Source organism: Micropterus salmoides, unplaced genomic scaffold, assembly GCF_014851395.1.
Source record: "Micropterus salmoides isolate LMB-PRFRI ecotype aquatic unplaced genomic scaffold, ASM1485139v1 Ms_hic_scaffold_2, whole genome shotgun sequence".
Taxonomy (NCBI): Eukaryota; Metazoa; Chordata; class Actinopteri; order Centrarchiformes; family Centrarchidae; genus Micropterus; species Micropterus salmoides.
In genome coordinates this window covers 12,125,374-12,151,720 of record NW_024041150.1, presented here as the reverse complement: position 1 = coordinate 12,151,720, position 26,347 = coordinate 12,125,374, and the positions used below count along the sequence as shown (strand labels likewise).

The window sequence follows — 26,347 nt, the reverse complement described above, 5'->3', positions numbered from 1 at the left end:
CAAATGAGAAAAATATTTTAGCTGTAGAATGGACATGAAACAATTTAAAGATAAATAAATAAAATGAAAGGTGTTAGGTTAAATGACCTTAACTTAAAGGGGAACTCCACTGAGTGTGTTTCCAGGAGTTAAGGAGATCTACTTCACATGTTTCTAAAATAGTGTAAAGCCTTTAGTGTCTCAGAGGGAGCTGTGTGAAGTCTGATAAATGTCCTTAAGTGATGTCACTTGAGTCGGCGTTAAAAACTGTCCATCGTGAGTCTGACAATGTAATGGAGAGGTCAATGTTAAGTCTCACAGAAGTACAAAAAACAATATAGTTATTGCTGCTGCTAACTTCGTGGAAGGAAACCACCTGAAAGGGTCTTGGCTGAAAAGCCCAGGACTCCCTGGGTTTTTTCTAGGTGGAGGGCTAGACCTTGAGTGCTAGCGATTTCTCTGTCAGATTTAGGACTGTACAACCGATCTTACTGTCAAACACTGGAAACCATCAACAGGTTAACTACTCCAAGAGTGAAAAGAAGCTAATAAGTTTGTAGTACATTTGTGTGCTTTGTATACATAATATATATACATTATAAATACATTTCAGTATAAATGAGTTGGCTTTCTTTGAATGAATCCACAGTGTCAAACTGAAAGGCTTCTTAATTCACATTAAAATAGTTTTGTTTGGATAGCCCCTGCTGAATTAGACAAGCATACCAAATAGTCTTGGTCAGTTTGGTTTTGTTTGCTGGCATTTCTTTTTGGCCATCCTAACTGTGCCAAGAGTTAAGAGCCGAAGCCAAATTAATGCCACCAAACTCGGACTAAAGACTATTTATTGTCTTTGAAGAGAGCAACTTTGGTGGCTTTGAGTAAAGCAGGACAAAAGTCCTAAAAAGGAGTGGTACTGAGATTTATGGCACGCTGAAGAAGCTGTCCCATAAACCAACAGACCAGCTGTGTGTTGTTTGTTGGCAGGAGGTGACAACAACTGAAGTCGCTCTGCCTTTTGTCCTCACGTCTCTGCGTTTCTCTGTTTCTTCTGGAGGTCGCTTCTCACCACTTTGTTTTGTTGGGCAGCTCTGGTTTGCACTAGCAGTCTCCTTTTTTTTTTTAAATGTGGGTTTGCATGCTAACATCCAAGTGCATTTTAAACGCCCTTTAGACTGACAAACCCAAACCCACATCTCCAGTTGATCTGAGTGGGTCACACACATCATCCAAGCTGGCTTCACAAGCCTCTTTCCAGCCATGGTTAGATGCTGCTTGGCACTGGGAAAGAGGAGTTTCTGTTACAGGTGGGAATTTTATTTAATACTGTTCACTTTCCAGTGAAGTGAAAACTACCAGACTTGTCTAAAGAAAATCTGGCTGAAAAAGTAAAAATAAATATATAATAAGAAAGTATATAAATTTGTCAGCTGTCAGAATTTTTGGGAGACTATTTATAGCACAGGCCCTGAGTATTTCACAAACTCAGAAGTTGCAAATACACACATTTAAAAAGGCATCATTAGCACCAACTATGTGCCGGTATAGCAGTTTTACTGTATTTATGATGCTGAAACATTCTGACAGCAATACCACCAACAATCATCCGCAAGTATTGCTATATTCATAGAGCAGTGTGAACATGGAACAGTGCTGCTGCCTTCATTAGCAGTTTATCTTAATTTGCCACAAGGCCTTTATGGCTGTCACATCAACCCGTGGTCACTCCCAAGTCGTCGCATATGGTCACGCATGGTCAAGACCCCTTTGCGTCAGTTTGTAATGCACTGGGAAGCCCATTAGAGTAATTTGTTTATGCTAAAAGGAGGAGTAGTATATAAATAGCAGAAAAGTCAGAGTAAGGAGGTGGTTGGGGTGGAAGGAAGGGTCAGTACTTGGACTTTTACCCAGGAGACCGGTGTTCCTTTCTCGTGTGAAACATAAAATCAACATTGATTTTTAGTTGTGTTATGCTACATAAGTAACAATACTCAGCTTTCGTGACTTAAAGGTCCAGTGTGTAATATTTAGGAGGATCTATTGACAGAAATGCAATATAATATCCATAACTATGTTTTCAGTGGTGTTTAAAGACCTTACATAATGAACCGTTATGTTTTTATTACCTTAGAATGAGCCATTTCTATCTACATACACCACAAGTCCTCTTTACATGGAAGTTGCCATGTTGTGCCGTCATGTTTCTACGTTAGCCCAAATGGACAAACTGCTCTACAGAGTGTGTTTCATCACTACGTTGACTACGTAGTAGTAGAAGTCGTCTGGTTTATTAGAAGTAAGACGACAAGAGAAATTTGGAGAAATGGAGGAACATAGGTGTTTTTTAGAATGCGCTTGCAAAAGGGCAGGTGAGCGGTGAGTGAGCTATTGGTTGTAATTCGCAACCCTTACTACTAGATACCAACTAAGTCATTAAGTCATGTAATGTAGTTATTTTAACCCAAACCATGATCTAAATCTAACCAAATTGCCGTTGACGTTTGACAACGTTAACCACTAGTTTTATTTTTAAAGTCTAACCGGCTGTTGCATAATTATATTGCTAACTTGACCGCGGAGGCCTACATGTGCAAAAATGACTATAAAGGGGCATCCAGGGTGTTATAAATGTCTTGACCAAGCATCCATATGTGACGAGTTGGAAATGAGAATGTGTTGGTCAAATAAAAGCAGCCACATCAACCACAGCAGGCCAGGATCATTGTCTGCCTAGCTTTAGCAACTCTGCATTTTACATGACTGAGCAAAAGGAAACATGCTGTGTCAAGATCAAACAAATGAACCTCACAGTTCAGCTCATGTCCAAAAGCTTGGCTTTTTAACCACATACTGCAAAGCTCTACACTCCAGGTAGTCTTACAGACAGGCTGATGGGATCTTAAACTCTGAAAGAAGCCAAATATCACGTACACTAGGAAAGTCTGAAGACCTAAACATTGTAAATAAAAAATGTACTGTTAACATCCAAAAGAACACGTATGAAAACATGTGTGGGTGCAAAGAATCTAAGAGACACACACACATTGAAGCTGCATTTGAAGTCATTTCCAGTCAACAGTCATAAACTTGAAACAACCAAACTGCTTTTGTTTATGGTGTTTTTAGTGTGATTGCTGTTAGCTCCAGGCCAACAACGTTGCAGTATACTAACTTCACTGTTCCGTTTGTTCAGTTTAATAAAATCCAATAAAGTCATGGTGTGAAGTAACTTTACTGTAATGTAGTTCTATGTAGTAGTATTTTCACAAAATAGAAGATTATTATTGGCCACAATCATAGCATGGAAATGTGATATGCCAAATCCCTACTAACTATACTAGCTCATAGCGCTGTCAGTTGTATGTGCTGTCTGGTGGGCGAGAGAAGTCAGCAGTTGTGGGACAGGCAACAATAGAAAAAGCAGCACTGATATTATATCGTTTTCTGTTGCAGTCAGCGGAACTCAGCTGGTGGCCTGAAAAAGCGTGACGAATCACTTCCTAGTTTCTTGGTTTGATGTGAAGTGACATCATATTTGCGTGTCCAATCACGATCAACAGCCCCTGAAAGTAGCTGAGACTTGAAAGGTGGAAATAACAGCAGAAGCTGACAGTGTTTATTTTTTAAGTTCCTGCGGTGGAAGTGTTTTGATTTGAAGGTGAATCAATGAGGACAACTGTTTTACGGCAGCGTTGTTCATCTGTGAAGTTTGTGATGTGATGATGTGCCTTTTATTTATCAGTTATTTCATTTGCAGGATTGATGGCTAAGAAAGCTCAACACACTGCAGCTCAGTGCAGGGCAGAGGTTTAGAGTAAGAGGAGGTGAAAGCGTATAGCCTATTTATATTTCTAGTTATATCTTATTTCATCTTAATTTCTACTTCATTCTTCACATTATTTTAAGTTTACCCTCTACTTGAATCCCCCATGCACACACACCTACACCTCTGTTCTTTTACTGCAAACACACCGGCTTGCCCCGCCTCTTCCTGCAAAGTTTATGATGGTTTAGACACTGTGAAGACACTGTGTATCTGATCAGCAGTGGAGTGTCATGAAACAAGCTGGCCTCAAGCCACAGTGAGTACACATGGATTTGCCTGTCTGCTTAGCTGATGCCAAAAAGCTATCAAGGTATCTGTAGATCTTGAGAATTCTCAAAAAGCATTTAATTTAGTTCAGAAGTTATTAAAATGTCTCACATTTAATTTACAGTTTTGAATATATTTTTCTTGCCTACCATGGACAAAAAGATTAGTTCTTAGTAGTGTGAGGCTGGTTTGACAGTGGATTGTGTTGCAGGCTGTTAAATAACAAACACTGTCACTACTGCTAGCCACGTTAGCTACATAATGGACACGTGTTCATTTTGGCAAAAATGTAAAGGAACTTAAACTAATGAATTATTTTTTAATTGATTAATCCATACATTCATTTTTTGCCATTTATCTGGGTCCAGGTAACCCAAATTAATTAATGACATTACTAATAATGCAATCATTTTACAGTGATGATCATTATATACAAATGGGGAGTACTGATGAAAATGTAAGTTATTTCATGTACTTAATAAATTCCTGACTGGGTTGCCATCATTCTTTGACGGGAATGACCATGAGAAAAGTATTAAAAATTTCATTCTGTGTAGAATTTAAAAGTCTTAAATGTAATTTAGGTAACCCTGCATGACTAAAATTGTTGGCATTTCTTGGCTTTCCCAATTCTGGGTCTTTTTAGAAGAAAGGGCATCTGCCTCCTATTTTGGAAAACATTTCTCACTGGCCTCATAAACATCACTGCTGTGACCAAACTCCTCTGGGAGTCAGGTATTGTCAAGAGTTAGGCATTAGTGAAATCACTGGGGAGAAACCTTAAATAATGGTTAATTCTAATGGCTACTTTTATTTTGCAATTGTGACCATCTCCAAATTGAATGAACTAAACATGTTGGATGTTTTCCCTCTCCCTGTCTTCCATCATCACAAGACCCTCATTCAACGCTGAAGGAGTGAAATCAAAACAGATCCAGTGGGAACAAATGAATGGTTAGATCCCTTGCTACAGTACTGTGCTGTGTATTTGCCACATTGTCTTGACAATACTCTTGAGGCTAAAGTCAGGTGCCCACCAGATGTTTCATTATTATGAGGCATGATTGTCTTCTTGTGTTTGCCACAGAGTCCATGTGTTTTGGGAAGACTGCCCACAGAGATATCATGATTTTAAGCCAATGAACATTTTGGCACAGACATGTAGCTGTTGTTCAGGACTTAAACCCTGTTGTAGCATTCTCCCATCTCTTCTCTCAAAGTCCACAGTCCCATTACAGCCAACAGGCAGTGGCGGAAGTACAAATGTCAGGAATGTGGAGAAAAGAATCTAAGGAGCACTTAGAGCTCGGCCCATTCTTACACATGTGCGCACACCTGAGATCACTGCAGAGAGCAGACGTGGCTGACTGATTGGCAGTATCTAACAGTTAAGACACTAGATGACGTGGACATCTGAAATGAGCTTTTCACCGCCTTCTGAAAGAGCATGCATTGGTTTACTATTCAAATGTACACGGGGTTACCAGTCTGTTAGGTTTTTTATCAGAACTTCCTGAATTTTTATCTACTCTGGTTTTAAATTATGACAGAATTGTTCTTTGTGGCGATTTTAATATTCATGTTGATGACCCCAACAATGTTAATGTAACTAACTTTTTAAATATGGCCACTTCTTTTAACTTCAAACAACATGTCAAAGGGCAAACACATAACCGTGGTCATACACTGGACTTGGTTTTTACCCTGGGTGTCAGCATTTCCTCTGTGGAATTAGTGGACATGACCATATCTGACCACAGATGTATTGTTTTTAGCTGCGATTCGCCTGTTACTCATGCTGCCTCACCAAGCTCCGTGTGTTCTCGCATCTTTAATGAACAAAGTGTTTCAAAGTTTTGCGCATTCTTTCAGAGCCAAAGCCAACACCTGTCTGATTCCAACACCGACAATCTGGTCGATCACTTCAATCATATCTGCTTGTCATCACTAAATATTACTGCTCCTCTAAAGGTTAGGCCTACGTCTAAAGCTAGTAAGCAACCCTGGATAAATGACAGCATTCGCAACCTAAAAAGGGAATGCAGGAAAGCAGAGCGCAGATGGAAAAAATCCAGTCTCCAAGTCCATTACCTCAGTCTGAAGGATTTATTAATTAACTACAATAACATGGTTAAGGATGCGAGAACACACTATTTTTCTGAACTCATTACTACACAAACACAATCCCAGGTTTCTGTTTAAGACTGTGGATCAGCTGGTAAACCCAACCCCTCCTTGTGCCTCAGCTGGAAGTAATGATGACTGTGAATTGTTTTTATCTTATTTTACCAATAAGGTGGTGTCAATCAGAGCCTCTATTAACCCCACTGCCTCTTACTCAGAGGTCCCTCAAAGAGAGTTTTAACCAGTTTTATCCCATCGACTTGTCTGGGCTTTTAAAAACAGTATCACAAATGAGAGTGTCCTCCAGCCCACTTGATGTAATACCCACAAAATCTTTACTGAAAGTAATAGATTCTGTTGGGCCCCATTTGATCTCTGTTTTCAACAGCTCCCTATCTACTGGTTGTGTCCCTGATTATTTTAAAACGGCTTGCGTGAACCCACTTTTAAAGAAATCTGGTTTAGATCCCTCCCTCCCACATAATTTTAGACCAATTTCAAAACTGCCTTTTATTGCAAAGATTCTAGAAAGAATTGTGTCCAAACAGCTGCTCACTGTACTGGAAAATAACAAAATATTTGAAAAGTTTCAGTCTGGTTTTAGGAAGTACCACAGCACTGAGAAAGTCCTGCTTAAAGTCACCAATGACCTTTTAATGTCTGCTGATGAAGGTATGTGCTCAGTCCTTGTACTCCTGGACCTTAGCGCTGCTTTTGACACCATTGATCACAACATCATGTTAGACAGACTGAGGCACTGGGTGGGGATCTCTGGTACTGCCCTAGAATGGTTTTCATCCTACCTGTCAAATAGGAAGTTTTGTGTGTCTGTAAACAACTCTCCTCATTCTGTCCAGTTAAATATGGTGTGCCTCAGGGGTCGGTCTTAGGACCCATTTTGTTTTCCTTGTATCTGCTTCCCCTTGGACATATTATCCATAAACATGGCATTTCTTTTCATATTTATGCTGATGACACACAAATATACTTGCCCGTCAGATCCACAGACCCTGGAATGCTGAGTTCACTTAACAACTGCCTTTGTGAAGTTAAAAAATGGATGTCAAATAATTTCCTCCAGCTGAACTCAGACAAAACAGAAATCCTGGTCATCGGGTCTCAGCAGATGGCAAATCAAATACTGCCATCTGCTGGTTCCCTAGTAAATAACATTAAGCCTGTGGCAAAGAACCTTGGTGTTTGGTTTGATAGTAATTTAAATTTCGAGCAGCACACCACAAAGCTTGTTCAATCATGTTTTTATCAACTTAGAAATATAGCAAAAATTCGATCTATGTTAACTTTTAAGGACACCGAGACCATTTTACACGCCTTCATCTCATCACGCCTGGATTATTGCAACAGCCTTTTCACCTGTTTAACCCAAAAATCTATTGATCGACTCCAGACTGTCCAGAACTCAGCTGCCAGGCTTTTAACCAGAACAAAGAAATATGACCACATTACTCCTATTTTAGCTTCATTACACTGGCTCCCTGTGTGTTTTAGAACTGACTTTAAAATTCTATTGATCACTTTTAAAGCTCTTCATGGCCTCTCGCCTTGTTATATTTCTGAACTTTTAGTCCCATACACACCAGCACGTACCTTGAGATCCTCGGGCAGAGGTCTGTTGTCTGTTCCAGAGTCTCGACTGAAAACTAAAGGGGACAGAGCGTTTGCTGTCAGGGCCCCGAGGCTCTGGAACAGCCTGCCCGAGGAAATCAGGTCGGCTGAGTCAGTGAACTCTTTTAAGTCCCTTCTTAAAACATACTTTTATAGGAGAGCCTTTCCCGATCTTATTTGACTTTATTTTATCCCTTTTATTTTATTGTATTTTACTAATTTTATATTAATTTTTCATGCTCTTATCTTGTTTTTTTGTTTTGTTTTTTTGTATTATTCTTTACACTTGTTAAAGCACTTTGTAACTTGTTTTTGAAAAGTGCTCTACAAATGAGGATTATTATTATTATTATTATTATTATTAGGTATTAGTTCATTTCAGGGCTGTTTTTTGGAGTGCCTCAGACAATTCCAGGGTAATGTAGTGCTGCACATTATGACTGCCAGTTATTACCATGAAATCTATATCATGCTGAAATATTTCTGGTAACATATGCTGTTTCATATACTACGTCATATACTACGTCATAACAACTTGGTATATATTAGGAGAATCAAACAATTACTTAAATGGAACCAGAAAAGATCAAAATGAAACATGCAAGTCTTGTGTTCAAACCTGTAGCCAAGCCATAGGGAGCAGGAATCAAACACCAGGTGTCTCTGGTGGTGGATACCTCTGCACTACCCGCCCACCCCAAACGTAAAGTTCTCTACCCTTGACACGAAACAGGCTCCGGTGTTTTTCACACGCTGGCAATTTATTTGTGGTAGATCCGCCGCATAAACTGACATGACGATTGTTTGAGTGCAGTGACGTTCATTATGCTGAATGTCTGCATTCCACACTGAATGTAGTGAGTGCTCCTACGTTTCAGAACTGTTTGTGTGCGTTTGCTGCATGTGTGTGGCACATCATTAGACTCAGTGACTTATGAAGCTAAATGCAGACCTGAGGCTCGAGCGGTAAAGGTGGCCTGGCTCTTTTCAGACGAAAGCCAGGAGCAGAGCAACTTGTTGGATGGATGTTGGCTCCGGGCCCTGACCCACCAAGATGACTTCAAAGAATTAGTGTTGACAGAGGCGGACTAATGTGCCACCTCACGGCTTGTTAAAAGCAGCACTTAAACTCGCCTCAAAGACTACATCCAATGGCCAGCTGGCTTCTGACATGCAGTTGTCTTTATTGTGTACTCAAAAGAACATCACAGAAAGCAAATGATCTAAATAATGATAAAAGACCTGCACTCCTTGTTAGGCTGACATCTTTATGCATATTTACAAAGAACAGTTATCCCATACAGCTACAGACTGTCAGTAGCAGCTTAACTAGAACTAGCGCGGCATTTTGTCAGACCTCGTCAGAAGCTGTTCCAAATGGGGAAATACTGAAGATATAATGGCATGAGAGTGGTCAAACGTCATGATAGCAGATATTGGCACAACATATTGGATGGTGGTGTTGTTTGTCAAAAACTGTATGGATGAAACTTCAGTCTATTTCATGTGTTTGACCTATCAACGTTTCTTTTCTCTTCTTCCTCTCAGTCCGAACAGCCCAGTCCTGCCAGTTCCAGCTCCAGTTCAGGCTTCGCTCCCACGCATCAAAAACGACAAGGTAACTATCTGGAAAATACGTGATTTATATCAGATCTCCTGTTTATCGTCTGTTCAGTCAGAAATGATCTGTATATTTAAGTGTAACTTCTAGTCCAGTTTGTTTTGCAGAAACTAAAGAAGCTTAGCCAATGTCAGAGACGGAATTTAAACTGTCCCACTGATATTCATTTCCTTTCTAACTGAACGTAACAGAGCTTTGTCTAAATGTTTTGTTCAGAGATCAACAAAACCTTTCAAAGTAATAAAGAGTATGAAATTGTTTTTTCCAGAGAAAAGGAGCTTCTGAGGATTTGCTCTGGTAACATTTTAAAATTTGGATTTTATTCTCCAAATCTCTGGGTGCCATCATATTTGTTATTAGAGATCTACATGAATCACCAAACCAGCTGTTTTCCAGTGTAACCCTCTTATCAAAACCACTTATTTGAAAGTGAAAGCAAAGGACAGAAGCACAGAAATTATTATCCTAACTGTCAATTGTACTTCAGCTAGATACTGCAGAGCGCCATCCTTGTTCAACTTTTACTTCCAAATAAGTGGTTTAGATAACTAGGCTTAAACCTGCCATATGTTTAAACCTGACTATTTATGTTGGTTCCCCCTTTGGAATCTGGAACCGTTGCAGCACCCAGATCTGTGCAGTGAAAACACTGAGTGAATGCTATCATAACCGATGAAAATGGATGTCTAAAAATATGAAAACATGAAAGAAAAAATGAGTTTTTAATCCTTTTAAAGTCATTTAGGTCTGAGAATGGTCGACAAGGGCCAGATGAGTCTAGAATGTGTTGTTTGGTCCAAAATACGGGGCATATTTTGGAGCTTCTCGTCTTGAGGGTGACCTCTGCTTGTGTGTTTTGTAATTTTCTCTGGATGCAGTGGTGGACTTCATCATCAGGAAAAGGGTGGCTATTCCTGCCACCACCCACACAGGTAACCGTTCCTCTGAGACCTGTGAGGCCCCCACGCCCTTTTCACATTTGCATATCTGGATATTTTTCCAGCTTGTCAGCATGCATGAAAACTCATGCATCTCTTTGGTATTATATCATGGATATGATGCTGCCCTCCAGAGCACCCATCACACCACCAGTCACAGCAACATCTGTGCATATGCCCTCAGGCACTCTATGGTGTCAAAGTGTGGGAACACACTATTTGTCTTTTTATATTATTACCTCCATTGTTGTCCATAAACTGTTAAAACACAATAGTGAGCCTCGCTGCTGCAATGGGTGACATGTTCCCTCATCACCATGAACACACACACACTGTAGTGTAATCTGACTCAGTCCCACATACACTGTCCTGCTGCTGCTGCTCACCAGAGCACCAAATGTGGCTTCATTCATCGCTGAATAGTTCCTAACAAATGCACTATTTCCTGTTTCATAAAAACTGCATTGAGCAGCTGTTGTAGGAAATTACTGAGCTTTTAAAAAAAAGAAACTATACATTTGTGAGCTGTTTTTTAAAGATTTACGTCTTCATTGGGAACCAGTGGGCTTGGAGCTTTGAGCCACAGGTAGTAAGTCAGAAAGGAGTGAAAGATGGACTCATTTAGTCTTGGTTTTTGGTCTTGTTATGGGATTTGTTGAAAAAGAAAGAGAAGAGTTGAATAAGAAAAATATACAGATAAAAGTACACAGATATAGATATAATAGACAGACTTACTCTAGGCAAGTATAAATGTGTCTCCGTCCTTACTGGGATCAAACCAGCAGCGGTTCTGCGCCCATAAGCTCCACTGGATCATCCCTTTGCCTCACAATCCCACCATCTCTCCACCTCACAGCATGATCTGCTGCCTTATGCATGTTTTTACTAGAATTTAATATAAAAAAAAAAAAAAAAAACTCTATTCCAATGTCGTCGTTTGTGTCACACCCACACACAGTGCTGGGCCCGTTGCAGTCAGTCATGCAGGATCTGCACTCAGACGACAACGATGAAGATTCAGAGGACGACGACGAAGACAATGACATGGACTCTGATATGGAGCGACCAGCACACACACATCTCACGCATCACCAACGCAGGTTAGTAAATGCTCACAACAACCCAGCCTGTTGATGGACCTCATTTTAGACATGGACACAGGCAACAAATACAAATATAAATGGAGCACAGGAACTATAGACTTTGAACTAGACTACTGCAGTCGTATTGGTTGTTGGGGGGCAAGTTTGTGATTTTCTGTATAACTTCTCAATGGAGTGGATTTTGGCATGTTCTCACAATCAGAATGGTGAGCGTGCAGTCAAAAACAAGGCTGGGTTTGGTACATGATGAGGAAACTCACCCATATTTTACAGCTAGCACAGCTGATCGGTATGTGGTTTGTTTAATTCAATTCAATTTTATTTATATAGCGCCAAATCACAACAACAGTTATCTCACAGCGCTTTTCATAAAAGAGCAGGTCTAGACCGTACTCTATGATGTTATTTACAGAAGCCCAACAGTTCCCACGAAGAGCAGCACTATGCGACAGAGGCAAGGAAAAACTTCCTTTTAAGATGCAGAAACCTCGAGCAGAACCATGGCTCAGGGTGGGCGGCCATCTTCCTCGACCGGTTGGGGTGAAGGAGGGAGAGGGAGAGAGAGAGAGGGGAGGGAGGCAGCCTACACAATATACACACAGAGGTACAGACAGTAAAGGTGATGTTGCTATAGACGAAATGAAAAATGGTACAGATATTTATAGTAGTGTTAATGATTATAATAACAATAATAACAATAGGACTAGTAACAGTAGTTGTTGTAGCAGAGGGTGTCGAGCAGGAACACGGGGGCAGCAGGTGACCCGCAACCACAGATCCAGACTCCACAGCTCCAGAGCCAGAAACACCTGCAGGGAGTGATAGGAGGAGAGAGGAGAGGGACGAGAAAGCACAAGACTACCGGAAAGGGGAGAAGTTGTGTTAGTAACATGAAATAATGGGATGAGGTTGCATACAGAGGGAGAGAAAGTAGAGGAGAGAGGAGCTCAGTGCATCATGGGAAATCCCCCGGCAGTCTAGGCCTATAGCAGCATAACTAAGGGATGGTTCAGGACTCACCTGAGCCAGCCCTAACTATAAGCTTTATCAAAGAGGAAAGTCTTAAGCCTACTCTTAAATGTGGAGATGGTGTCTGCCTCCTGAACACAAACTGGAACCTGGTTCCACGGGAGAGGAGCTTGATAGCTTAACGCTCTGGCTCTTAGTCTACTTTTGGAGACTCTAGGAACCACAAGTAATCCTGCATTCTGGGAGCGCAGTGCTCTGGTGGGGTGGTAAGGTACTATGAGCTCTTTAAGATAAGATGGTGTCTGACCATTAAGAACTTTGTAGGTAAGAAGAATGATTTTAAATTCTATTCTGGATTTTACTGGAAGCCAATGCAAAGAAGCTAAAACAGGAGAAATATGATCTCTTTTCCTGGTTCCTGTCAGAACACAAGCTGCAGCATTCTGGATCAGCTGGACTTTTTCGAGCAGCCTGATAATAAGGAATTGCAGTAATCCAGCCTAGAAGTAACAAATGCATGGACTAGTTTTTCTGCATCATTTTTAGACAGTATGTTCCTGATTTTCGCAATATTACGTAGGTGAAAAAAAGGCGTTCCTTGAAATTTGTTTAATGTGAGACTTAAACGACATGTCCTGATCAAAGATAACTCCAAGATTCCTCACAGTGGTGCTGGAGGCCAGGGCGATGCCATCAAGGGAAACTATATCTTTAGATAATGCGTCACGGAGGTGCTTAGGCCCCAGAATAATAACTTCAGTTTTATCTGAGTTTAACATTAGAAAATTACAGGTCATCCAGATTTTAACATCCTGAAGGCACATTTGAACTTTAGCTAACTGATGAGTTTCATCTGGTTTGATCGATAGATATAACTGAGTATCATCTGCATAACAATGAAAGTTTATGGAATATTTCCTGATAATATTGCCTAAAGGAAGCATATATAAAGTGAAGAGGATTGGTCCGAGCACAGATCCTTGTGGAACTCCATGACTAACTTTGGCGTGCATGGAGGACTCATCGTTAACATGTACAAATTGAAATCGATCTGATAAATAGGACTTAAACCAGCTTAGAGCGGTTCCTTTAATGCCAATGAAATATTCCAGTCTCTGCAATAGGATCTGATGGTCAATGGTATCAAATGCAGCACTAAGATCTAATAAAACCAGTACAGAGACAAGTCCTTTGTCTGATGCAATGAGGAGGTCATTAGTAATTTTCACCAGTGCTGTCTCTGTGCTATGATGAGCTCTGTTAGGTTTACATTACCTAACAGAAATGTAAATGTTACGGATTAAGTGTGGACACCATCGATCATTTTATCCTCATCAACAGGTTAAATAGATCTGTTGGTATGTCAGGGAGAGCGCCTGGTTCATATTTGTCAGTCAGACGCTTCTTGGGCAAATTTGTCTTTTTTTTCATCCACTCCCCTGTTATTTTGAGGTGCCTCAGGGGTCAGTCCTCGGGCCTATTCTTTTCTCTTTGTATATGCTTTCCTTGGGCCAGATAATCAGTCGCTCTGGATGTGCGACTGATTATTGTTACGCAGCTTTATGTTTCAGTAAAACCAGACAACTTCAGCAACCTAGACGCTCTCCATAACTGTTTAGCTGTTCCTGGGAATCTTCTTCTCCATGCTGGTGAAGAAAGCTCAAAAACAACTGTATTAAGGAAGCTTAAGAAGGCCAAATTCCCATGCTAAGTTCTTGTCAGCTTTTACAGAAGAGAAATAGAAAGCATCCTGACTGGAAACATCACAAACTGGCATGGGATGTGCACGGCCTCAATCAGCCAAGTCTGTTGACTGTTTCAAAAAGCCTTTAAAAAAAACCCCAAAAAAAGCTTTTTTTAAAGGGGTTATCCCAAAACTGACCTAAACATCTGGTTTTATTATCTATAAATGGTTTCCAGAAAATGTGCTGTATCACAATTTAACGTTTTATATACAGTTTTTGAAAAAGGGGGAGGCGTTCATTTTTCACAACTTCTGGGTTTTTTATTTATTTTTCTCCATGACCGTAGGACTCCAGCCACACTGAAGAAGTGTAATGAATATTTTGAAGTACTGAAGCATTTCTTCTTTTCTCCTGTGACTTAACTACCCAGGGTCAGTTTGAGTGATGGCAGTGAAAGTGACAGCTCCTCACCCTCACTCCCGCCTCGCAATGAAGCCCCACCCTTATTAAAGACTACTAATAACCAGGTAAGATTATATTATTTATCCTGTGTTTTGTTAGTAAATTGAATGCATCACAAGGGGAACCCAGATGTTTATGTATGTAGCTTCAGGTCACACAGAGTGACTTTGACTCTATGTGTTTACTCTGTCGTCTGGCAGATACTGGAAGTGAAGAGCCCCACCAAGCAGAGCAAGCAGGACAAGAACAAAAGTCTAGATTGTGACAAGGTACACAAGGCTTTTTTGTTTTTGCTTTTCAGCATAAAGCAGCCCATATAAAATTGAAGAGGAAATGTCAGCAACATATGGAAACATATGGTGCATGCTCAGTGCTTGACTCAGTAGAGTCTGTCACAGTGTCTTACACTATTCAGACAGACTGTGAGGCAGGGTTGAACTGTTGGTTTAAATGAGTTAACGTGCATCATCCACGCTGACTTCACATCCTTGCTCCTGACCAGAGGAGTAACATGGATCTGATGCATCTTGGCTTTAATACACCTATAGAAATATTTGATGGGTTACTACACTACTACTTAATAGTGACAGCAACTCGTGCTGTGTTCAGGTGGTTTCCAAAGATAGTCTTGGGTTTGAACATTTCACTCTGTATAAATTGTATGCGCTCCAACAAGCTGACAAAATACATATGTGATACCGTCAGACTGACAACATGTGAAATAAGCTAGGTTAAAAGCTGACTGATTAAACAGAGGAAATCCTATAGAAACACATCACGCGGACAGTGTAGATAAGTAACCAGTGTAAGTACTGCAGCAGTTGACAGCTCTGTTCTGAAAATACAATTATAGCATTGCATTTATGTTTAGACATCAACAAATGTCAAGTACTGAAATCTGGCATCCAACATCGGGTAAGATTCATAACCTTATTTACGTCTTTTTTGATCATATAGTTCCTAATTTAGTATTCTGTGGGCAAGGTTGTTGAGCAGCTGCTTGGGATTAGATGACATTTAATATTGAAAAACTTCTTTCAACTTCTTTTTGTTAAATGGGAAAATTGGTGGTTTGTACACAATAGATCATTTCTATTTCAGAATGTAGGGCATCGAAAAACGTTATAGTACCAAACTTGGGTATCATGTCAACACTATCCATCCATCAGATTTCTGTGTACAAGCAGCAAATGAAAGCCATAAAGCTATTCCTTGTTTCCTAGGCTTACCTGGATGAGCTGGTGGAACTGCACAAAAGACTGATGACACTAAGAGAAGGTCACATACTGCAGCAGGTTTGTATGTATGCATGTATACTCTGATGTATCGTCCGAGTGGAACACTCTGGGTATTGAAGGTGTTACTTTGTGAATATGGCATTTCCTTTCTTGTGTGCCTTTTTTCCCTCAACCTGCCTCCTCTAATTCAGCTGCACATTCCCAGTTACTCTCACAATGCATTTCACACGTTTAAAAACCACAAACGCACTCTTCAGATGAAGGTGGTCATCATGGTTCTCTCTGTGGATTCAGTCCGTCCTGTAGTTGCAGTCAGCGTTTTAAGCAGCTGATGCTGAAGCTGCTTCCTCTGCCTCTGCTGATGTTGATGAGGGTGCTTACTCCTACTGCACATATAATGTATACTGTTAGTGTGCTTTCGTACACAGCCTTGGCTGTGTGAAATGGAACACAAATAAAGGGGTGTGGACCTTACCACACAATATTTTTTCAGCCAATCAGCAACAGGTGGAGTTAGTGCTCGTGCACAGGAGGGATGGGGGCAGTGGGGCAGTGAGAGAGAGCGTTCTATTCACTGGTACATTGGAACTTGCTGGAATCCAGGCCCTGAGAAGGAGGGTTTGCCAAGAAACAGGCAAAGAGGAACCGGTCTGAATAGTATAAATAGAGTTGAAAGTCCAGGCAAGGGTGAAAGAGTTTCAACGCTGGAGAAACCATAGAGTTGAAACAGACAGAGCCTCTAAGGGAGCACTGAAGGGAGGGCTTCAAATATCAACAATCCTGCAGAATCACTTACTATCCCTTTCAGAACAGAGGGTTCAGGTTACAAGTGACCTTTCGCTAAGCCACGCCCTGAATATGCAGCTTGCCAATCACAGCACAGTATTGGACTTGCTCTAACTGAGGTGCACTCCATTGACTCTAATGTAAAAGATGTAATTTTCTAGTTGTTGTTTTTTTGGCTGTATTTTTCCAAGATATGGTGAAACACTGTTCCTGGGGCACTTGTAATAGTTACAGTCGCTACCCAGAGAGGTTGACGAGAAGTACGATTTATTCTCTTTCCGAAACCTAAAACTAATCCAGAAAGATGTAGGCTGTGGATTGTCCCTAATGTAATGTAAGTTAGCTAACGCTAGCTAACTTACTACTGAATGTAACATTATATAACCCTACTGCTCTGCTTTTTAATGATCGTAATCGTGAATAGAGACCTGCCAAGCTGCACAGGAACGATGTTGATCCTTAATATCGTTTTCCTCTTTCTCAATAGTCAGGTGATGAAGTGGTTCACTTTTACCCTGTGATCGGTAGACTTTAGCTTCTGTCCTTATTTGTTTCACATCAGTTGGACAGGCTGAATAAAACCTTCAAATGCACAACAGTCTACTTCTTTCTGAGATCGCTTTTTTCAACAATTTGACAAGATTTCACCAGGGAGTGAAGTAATAGGCAGTGGCAGCGCTGTGAGAAAAGTCCGACAGGTCCGAAAATTTGTCGGATTTAGCAACAGTAACTAAGGGGGTGTGGCTTATTGAAGGGTTAATTAGGTTTAGGTTATGGTAAGGGTTGACGTTAGACATGTAGTTGTGATGGTTGAGGTTAGGGTAAGGCGCTATGGAATGCAATATGTCAATGAGAAGTTCCCAAAGGGATAGAGCAGAGGTCACCAATAGGTGGACCGCGGTCCGGATCCAGACCCAGCTGCCGTCCTCTCCGGACCGCCGACCTACAGCCCATTTATTATTGAGACTTACTACCTCGTGATGGAGCGTTTCTATTTTAACCCGCGCAGCTTTTCTAGCATTTACTGTACTGGTTTAGAGGACCAGGAAACTCACAGACCAATTGCATGTGCTCCAATCCTCTCATGTGACGCTGCTCAGCCAATCAAATCTGTGCATACCGATGCTTGCGAGTCGAGTCCGCGAGATTCACCAGAGACGTTTTGGAAACACACGCGAATTGAGGGGACGAAAGGGAAAAGAGATTTCACATGACTTTTAATCAAGAATGTACAGATTTTTACATGTACATTCCTCCCACGGGCAGTTCAAAACCAGAATATCTCATAGATCTCCAATATGCTAGTTGGAGCTCACGTTTCTCACTGAACAACAGAAAGTAGGAAAGTGGTAGCTCTGTAAGAGGAAATGAAAGAGAAGAGGAGGCATTACAGCTGTTCAGTTGTGTGTTTATTATAAAATTGGTTAAGACTACACTTCATCACTTCAAGCTACACTTTTTATTACATTTTTTCTAAAAATTAGGCACTTTAATTTAGTTTACTTAAATTTGAATAGTTATTATTTATCCTTCCAGTTTGATGGGAAAAATATTATTTGATTTGACAGTCCGTTGTTGACTAAAAACATGTGTTGATACAACTATAGGTTATAGTACTGAATGATAACGCAAGTTCGTCATTTTGATGTTCTGGACCTTTGCTTCGGGAAATTTTCTCTAACTAGACCCCTTTGAAATCTAATTGAATACCCCTGGGATAGAGGAACAAACGTGTGTGTAGTCTAGTCTCAGTCTATATGTACTATATGTTATTTTGTATCTTTTTACTGCAGATACCTTACGTGTTCAAGACTAATTTTCTCCGGCACAATAAAGTCTATCTTATCTTATGATGGGTTTTTCCAACAAAAGAAACTATCACTCTATCACTAATATTTGGCAACTGAAGCATACTATACTAGCATGAAACTATAACGTTAGCTAACATTACTTTAGCTCAACAGCGAGACAGCGTGCTGATACTTTCAGCTTTGTCGGGCGTTTTTCATTTACCAAGTGGAAAACAATGTAACTGTCAGTAAAGATGATGCCACCTCCTTCTTAGTCCATACCAACACATTTGTTTGATTTTCTAACTCCAACCGACGCTGACTCAAGTGACATCATAGAAGTAGAAGTAACAAATTCCATTGCCAAACAAAACATTTAATATAATTGAGGTTTGTATTATCACTTTTTAATTACTGCAGTATTACCTTATATGCAAGGATAACACTAAACTGCCAAACTCCAGACAAATTAAATGAAGAATGTAATGCCTGGCTTCCACTGCTTTCACTGATCTCAGCATAATTTCGCAACATGTCTATTGGTCAGCTAGATTGTTGCGTTGGATTAAAAGAGGAGCTGGGATCTGTTACAGATCCTCTGTAATCTGCGGCTTCATCTGGAAGCAATTAATTATGTGGTTAACCTCTCCACCTAAGAGATTGCATGTTTCTTGTTATATTTTCGAGGCCTATCATATGACTGTATTAATGGATCTTCCCGGCTGCGGCTGCCAAGTTCTGCCTCGCTCTCCTAACAAGACGCCTGGCTCTGAAGAAAGACGAAATCCCATCCAAAACAGCGTCACCCGTGCGCAGCTTTCATTTGCACAGTAATCAAGCTAATCTAGCAGAGTTCACCAACTGGCTCCACTTCCTGTTACAAGAGATGGAAATGATTAACTCGCAGCCTCTCCTGCACACTGGTGGGGACCGCATATTGTATCACAGAACACTGTAATACACATGGCACGTCTTCAGACAGTGCAACATGACTTGAGTTTGGTAGCTGTTTCCAGTTGAGACGAATCCTAAACAGCAATTAAAATGTGCAAACTGGCCAAATCGCCACCCACTCGTCTAAACCGGAGTGGAATGGATGAGGTGACGCCTGAGCATCTGACTTAGATCTGCCCTCATAAAAACAGGCTGTGTTTTCCCCCACGTTTTTGAGAACTGTACCTACACCAAGATATATGGGATGGTGTTCCTTATAATCCCCAGGACTTTAAACCACATGCTTCAAGAAGTCTGACCTCAGTAATACACAGGAAAGGTACATACTTCTACCCTCTACCAAATCAAATTTGTGTGGACCCCTCTTGTCCTCTTTCTGCTTATGTAATCTTATTTTTGTTGTTTTATTTAACCTTTATTTAATCATTAATTGGCCTGTCAAAACGCAAAGCCTTTTGTGTAAAGTCCAGTACATGATTAAATTGATTGTGACTGACTGTACTGACGTTATTTTAGTTCCTGACATTTGCACACTTTGGTTTCACATTTAATGAACCATAAACTGTATCCCGTAAAATATTTATTGTGTGAGCAGATATTTTACTTGCATATGCAGGTAAATGTTTTCACCACAGAACCCTGATTACAGGTGTAAATGTTTTGTTCCATTGTTCCCCCTGTCTTCCAGATTGTGAACCTCATTGAAGAGACTGGACACTTCCACATCACAAACACTACTTTTGACTTTGACCTTTGCTCCTTGGACAGAAGTACAGTAAGAAAGCTCCAGAGTTACCTGGAAACCTGCGGACTGTCCTGAGGCTCTGAGCAGCTGGCTGCTGGATCTCTGTCTCCACATAGACTTTAGATTTTTCTTAAACTCCAACTTTGGATCCAATGCAAAAGCCCCACTGTGGCTGGGTCCAGTTGCTGTGTGTCCAGCCTGCTGGTTGGACTGGGGTCTCTGAAGAAGAGGTCATCCCGCTACAGAAACCAGAGCCAGGTGTCGTGGGGATGAGCCCTGTCGATCAGGAGATCACCCAGGAAGCCTTGAAAATGTCACTTGATTTATGGGGGAGAAAAACAAGTGTGGCGTGGCGACCTTGTTGCTCTTAATGAATGTGCATATTACCATGTATGTTTCTTGATTTGTTGTTCATTGTGACAAATGCATGGTCAACATTGCCTTACAACATTGTAAGTCTTATTTATTGAATTTAATTTGCAAGTGTGTGTGCGCGCGTGTGTGTGTGTGTGTGTGTTTGAAATGGCAAAAAAAGACACAGCAGAATGAGACCTTGTTGAAGCACTTCACCACAGGTATATCTTTGAATCCATGTGACAGTTGAGCATTACTACGACACACTGTCACTGACTTGAATTAAAATAGAATGTCACACTGAATCATTTCAATGGGAACAAAAAACTGCCTCTGCAGGTGTCATGCCAACTCGTATACATTTATATTCCATAGTACATGTGTGCAACTTTGTTGAAAAATTTGTAATCTAGTTTTGCTTTTGCAAATGCTGTTCGTAAGGAAGAACTTACATTGTATAAAAAAATGCTTTCAACTCCTAAATTTTGTGAGGCCAGTTAGAAGCCTGGGCGGTCAATGAAGGGGTGGTGGTTTTGACTGGATCGGGTTAAAGCCTGATCCAGGTCCATCTTTTGAAAATGAAAATTGTGGTTTTGGGTTCTGACTGGTTGAACAATTAATCAGTCTAACCTCAATCAGTTTAGTACACTGAAAACAAAATCCTTAACCCAATACCACAAGAAGACGGCCATGTTTGTGGGGTATCGGCATCAATGGAGAGTTGCACCCACACAGCGCTGTGACAGATACAATCCAGTTGGAATCTCAGAACTTTGCCTATGTAGCTAAATTTGCCTCTGAATTAATTAAATTAAGCCTCTGACGTCCAACAGGGTGTTTGAGACGCCTCAGGTGAGCAGTACAACATTTTCAAGCGACAAAAAGTCTACACTTAATGACTTTAAATCCCCACGTTTGGTTGCATCCTCTTACAGAAAGCTTGTTTATTATTTTCAAAATGACTGTAGGATCAACACTTACATTGCACACACAGAGATTGGCTTTCCAGCTTTAAGAACTGGAGTGCACCACCACTGCATCTTTTCATACAAGTGCAACCTCATTTGGCAGTTTTTTATTCCCATATTTGGACACTGTATAAAGTAAGACATACGTGGCTGCTGGAGTCAGCTGAGCACAAATTGCTAAGGTGGAAGTTCTCATGATACCATCAAACATACATTTTTACCAAATCCAAGAATAACGTGCTGCGTAGGTCCTGCTGACCTGCTCGCTGGCTGTAACTTAAGGAAAGCTGTTGTGTGGGCTCATTTTCTGCTACAGGGCCAGTGGAACATGCCAAAAGCATAGTGAATAGTTTCAGTTGGTTTAGGATGCTACTAATGTTTGTCTACAAAATATGACTTAAAGAAAGTCATTATCTCTTGCCATCAGGGGAAATGGATTGGTAGGCCAAGCTCTGTTTAGAGGGGAGGGAGAACAAACTCCCTTTATGATGTCAGAAAGGAGGAAAGAGACGGCTCCTGTGTTCTGCATTCATGAAATATGTGAAATGTTTTGGTTGAATTTAACACACGAAACAAAGCCAGTGGGAATCTTGGCTGACAGGTACTGTTACGGGTGTAAGGAAAAAAAAAATCTTTTATTTATTTTGAGTTGTTAAATCAAAGGTCAGCATTACTTTTCCACTGAGAATGCCTTTGTTTGATTTGTACCGGAAGATACTTTTGCCAGTCTGATTAAACTAAATTCATGATGGTAGACGTGGTTCTTTTCAAATAACCTGAAAGGGTTTTCCTTACCCTGTGTTCTGTCTTATGGTTTCTTGTGTATTTTGAGGACATACAATAAATATTCTGTATGATGAGTTATTAAGTAACTTGTGGATGAGCTTTTCTTGGCACAGATTTTTCATCTGGATTATCTTCTTTTTGATTTTTTTGAGTGGCTGTGGATATTTGATCCTGGTGCACACAAATATTTTGTGACTGATAGATATGCTTTTCCTAAATACTTTTTCATGGGAGTTTTATCTTTCCACAACATTTATCTGGATTGTTAGGACTCCAGGGTCCCGCCATCCTGGGATGTAAAACAATTGATAAGGGACAATAAAAAAAAAACAAAAAAACCTTTTTGGCGGAGCTGAAGCTAGACCTAGCCTAAAAAAAGAGTGGACTGGTTGCAGCGGTCAGGTTACAGTTACATTGGCGTCCCGAAGCGGTGGTGGGATGTTGCACTTTCTGGTGTCACCGACGGCCACACCAACACAACATACAACACAACATGAAATGTTTTATCAGTTTAATCATTTTCTTTTTATAACTGTGAAAGCCAGCATTTACTGCGGGACTATTTAAATTGTATGTTGGGACAGTTTGGGATGGTAAGTGAAGTTAGAGACCTGTACTCTTTTGAAATTCAAGTTAAAGCCCCTATATGAAGGATTAGAAAACGTCTGACTTTGGCACCCTTAGTGGGAGTATCAAAAAAGGGCTTGACGTACCAATTCTCACCGGGATTCTTTTGATTTCATGAAAACAAAATCAGATTATGTACAACTACATATTTTGTTGACATACTACAGTTGCATAAATATTCCAAACATAGGGTCTTTAACTTGTGTTATTTCTTGCATGGCGTTTTCTTATCAACACCAGGGCACTTTATATGAGTGAATAGTATCTATTTCATATACACTACTTTCTACTGACAATGCATCACATTTTATGGGTGTTATATTTCAGTCATGCAACACTTCACCTGTCAGTTATGATGCAAAGTGATGATGCTTCCTGCTCACTAGAGGAATGTGTTCATAACATAGGGAGTAGAGAACGAGTGAACGGGGGAGTGATTTCAGATATATCCCCACATTTTAATTGGTCAAATTTCACATTGTCCCACTGACTGGCTGCCGAACACAAAGAAGGCAGGTCTTGCCTAACATGAGCTTTGTCAGAAGCAGGAAATGTGAAAGGAAATGCAAGAATGTTGTAGTGCTGCAGATCTGATGAGGAACTCATCTGTTTACACTGTGATGGTCAACGAATGATAACCCTCATCCCAGAAGCATTTCAGTTTTTAGTTTCTGTCTGCCTACGCCAATTGGCGAGGATGAAAGAGGATACCAGGCCCAGCCCACCACGGAACTCCCATGAGGCAATGCTGCAGGAAACTTCTTTCTCCAGCAGCGGCAACTGATGGCACTTGTACAGGTGCTTTGAACATCATGGAAAAGTTTATTGTGAGCACCAGAACCAGACTGAGATTGAAAGCTCAGGAAACCTTTGCAGGTGTTTTGAGTTAATTAGCTGATTAGAGCTCCTCCCTGGTCAACATTTCTGTGTTGTAAATTCTTGCTGAAGAACAACAATTATAATAAATTTTTAGAGTTTTCAGCTCGTTGCCATGAGCTGTAAACTTTAATCATCTAGAATCAATGAAAACAAGGCTAGAAATATTTCACTTTATGTGTAATGAAAGTTTCACTTTTAGAATAAAATTACAGAAGGCAACAAACTCTTCCATGATATTCTAATTTTATTCAGAGTGTCCTGTGTTTGAACAGCCGCAGGGTTTAATCTTAATGAATTCATCAAAGCACAGTGGTCCGGTGGATCGCGCTGTGGCCTCACAGCAAGAAGGCGAAGGTTCAAACTTTCTGTGTGGAGTTTGCATGTTCTCACCATGTCTGCGTGGGTTCTCTCCGGGTGCTCTGGCTTCCTCCCACCGTCCAAAGACATACGGCCTTGGTTGATTGGTGACCCTAAATTGTCCTTAGGTGTGAGTGGTTGTCTGTCTATGTGTGGCCGTGATGGACTGGCGACCTGTCCAGGTTGTACCCCGCTTTTCGCCCCATGTCAGCTGCTCCAGCCCCCCGCAATGTGATGGAATATCATGGATGGATGGAAGATGCAATCACAAATTTCTCCAGCACAACCTGTGCCATGACACAATGACCAAAAATGTCTGTTAGGGAGGATGAGTTGCTATTCTCAGTGCACGCTTGTAATTTGGACTGATAGGACCAAATCCCAATTTGTACCTTCTTCATATTATGCCCAAAGCAGGTTTAAAATGTGTCTCTCTATGTGTGGAGCAGTCAAAGAGCCATTTCACCTGTGCTGCATGTTGACCTTTATATTGACTTTTGTGGAAAACGTGAGCAGGAATGGGTGATGATTCCACATTTCAACACTAAACTCTAAACAGTCACCAGGGCCTTCCCAGACACCGCTTTGTTTTCACAGCACTCAGTATCCCACAGTCTTTTCCACACTTTGTCTCTTGGTTATGGTGCATCTTGTAATGATGGAAAATAAAATGTGACCACATCATATTTGCCAGGTGCCTGCATTCAGATGGTTATCACTGGTAAACACATTACAAAAACCGGTGGGATATAAATAATGAATGCCAGGCAGAAACTCTGGTGTTTGTTCTTGTTAACAGCCTGGACACGGAAAGATGAGCTATTTACCGGGATGCAAGCAGGGGGTTGGGATGCCATTTTAAAAATGTATGGTGGTTTTTTTCACTTTTGATAATCAAGGACAACAAAAATGAATATACAGTAGTACTTTTTATTTTCTGCGGTATGTTACTGTAAAGATTTGAGAAGGCTTTGAAGCTGCAGCAAGGGTGCTTGAGGGAGCTTGGACTCATGACCTAAATATTTTGAAAAATCTGCCTACAGCCATGCTGTGGTGAATACAATGTTATCATAACTGACCAATTAATAACCAGAGCTGCAAAAATAAAACCGCTAAATAAGTCATTTCTGCTCAAAACAAGCTTGTATCTGTCTGCCTGAAATTTAAAGTTAAGAACGTGTACATTTTGTTGTGAAATGTAGTTTAGTTTACTGCTGGAATTAACCGCTCTGTTTCCCATTCACATGTGCAGCGTTCTGGTGGTAAACACATAAACTTAAAATGTACAAGTTAACATAAGCTGAGAAAGCCATGATGCCATAGTGTACAGTAACTGTTGCTGAGACAGAGCCAACCCCAATCTTCTTCTTCTTCTCTAGTCCACTTCAATCAAAACACTGTCTCTGACAAATACAAAGACTTTGAAATATTGGATTCACTGACTCATTGGCCCAACTCTGAACCCCCAGCTGTCAAAACCAAATGAAACGAGTGTAGAAAAGGTCTTGGCGAGCTCACAGAATGACTTGGTGTGTGTATTATTAAGGCTGTTGTCTGTATGAACAGTACTGATGGTGTGCCTAATCAAAACCACACAGTGAGGGTCCCCACTCTCTGGAGAAGCCCATATATGGAATGTTTGCATTGGAAGTTGTGACTTAAAACCTAAAAATACAAAAATTTTATTCACCTCTCTTGCACGCAGAGTTAATTAAACTTCCCTTAATTAAAATGTAAAGGGGTAAAGGTTCAGTAACAGAGGGATTCTGGCATCAAAATGTTGCTCTCCCTCCTCTAGTGGATGACAAAATCTGTGCTGTGCATGTTCTTTTTCTGTCAGCCTAAGTGGGTGGTCTGATAGGAGAAAAGTTGGAAGTCATCCAGTTTCCCCATTTATTGTGGGCGAGGAAGAATCGCACATGCTTTCATCGTCTCCATGTCACACATCTTACCAGGCCTGCGCAGGAACAACCTGTTCCTGCTGACGGCAGGATAAATGTTAAAAATGTATCTGTGGAGGAGTTGGAAGGTGTTCAGCCGTGTTCTCCTATATTTAGTCGCAGTGCAATTCTGTGCTGTTCCAGTCCGTTTCATTCTGTGGCTGTTATGCACAACTCATGTATTTGCCCCCCAGGCAGCAGGGTCAACGTCACCCGGCTGCGCCACCATCAGGCGAACATTTCCATTGTACACAAAAAAAATACCATAAATGAAATTTCCTGAGCAGGTTGCATCCCTCTCAAGATGAGCTTTACATTTGTAG

At 40.7% G+C, this 26,347-nt stretch overlaps 1 protein-coding gene across 2 annotated transcripts in view; it reads left to right on the top strand.

The window, feature by feature from the left end:
* mllt3 (MLLT3 super elongation complex subunit) overlaps positions 1-22,303 on the top strand; it is a 56,501-nt gene extending 34,198 nt beyond the window's left edge. Inside the window, exons 8-14 of one of the 2 annotated variants that reach the window (XM_038731276.1) lie at positions 9,371-9,440; positions 10,322-10,375; positions 11,340-11,481; positions 14,569-14,665; positions 14,801-14,869; positions 15,824-15,895; positions 20,057-22,303. In XM_038731276.1, the coding sequence (XP_038587204.1) occupies positions 9,371-9,440; positions 10,322-10,375; positions 11,340-11,481; positions 14,569-14,665; positions 14,801-14,869; positions 15,824-15,895; positions 20,057-20,188 (636 nt within the window). In that variant the 3' untranslated portion in view covers positions 20,189-22,303. The remainder of the gene's footprint in view (positions 1-9,370; positions 9,441-10,321; positions 10,376-11,339; positions 11,482-14,568; positions 14,666-14,800; positions 14,870-15,823; positions 15,896-20,056) is intronic. The other variant, XM_038731277.1, reaches the window with a different exon arrangement.
* Positions 22,304-26,347: the final 4,044 nt, after the last annotated feature.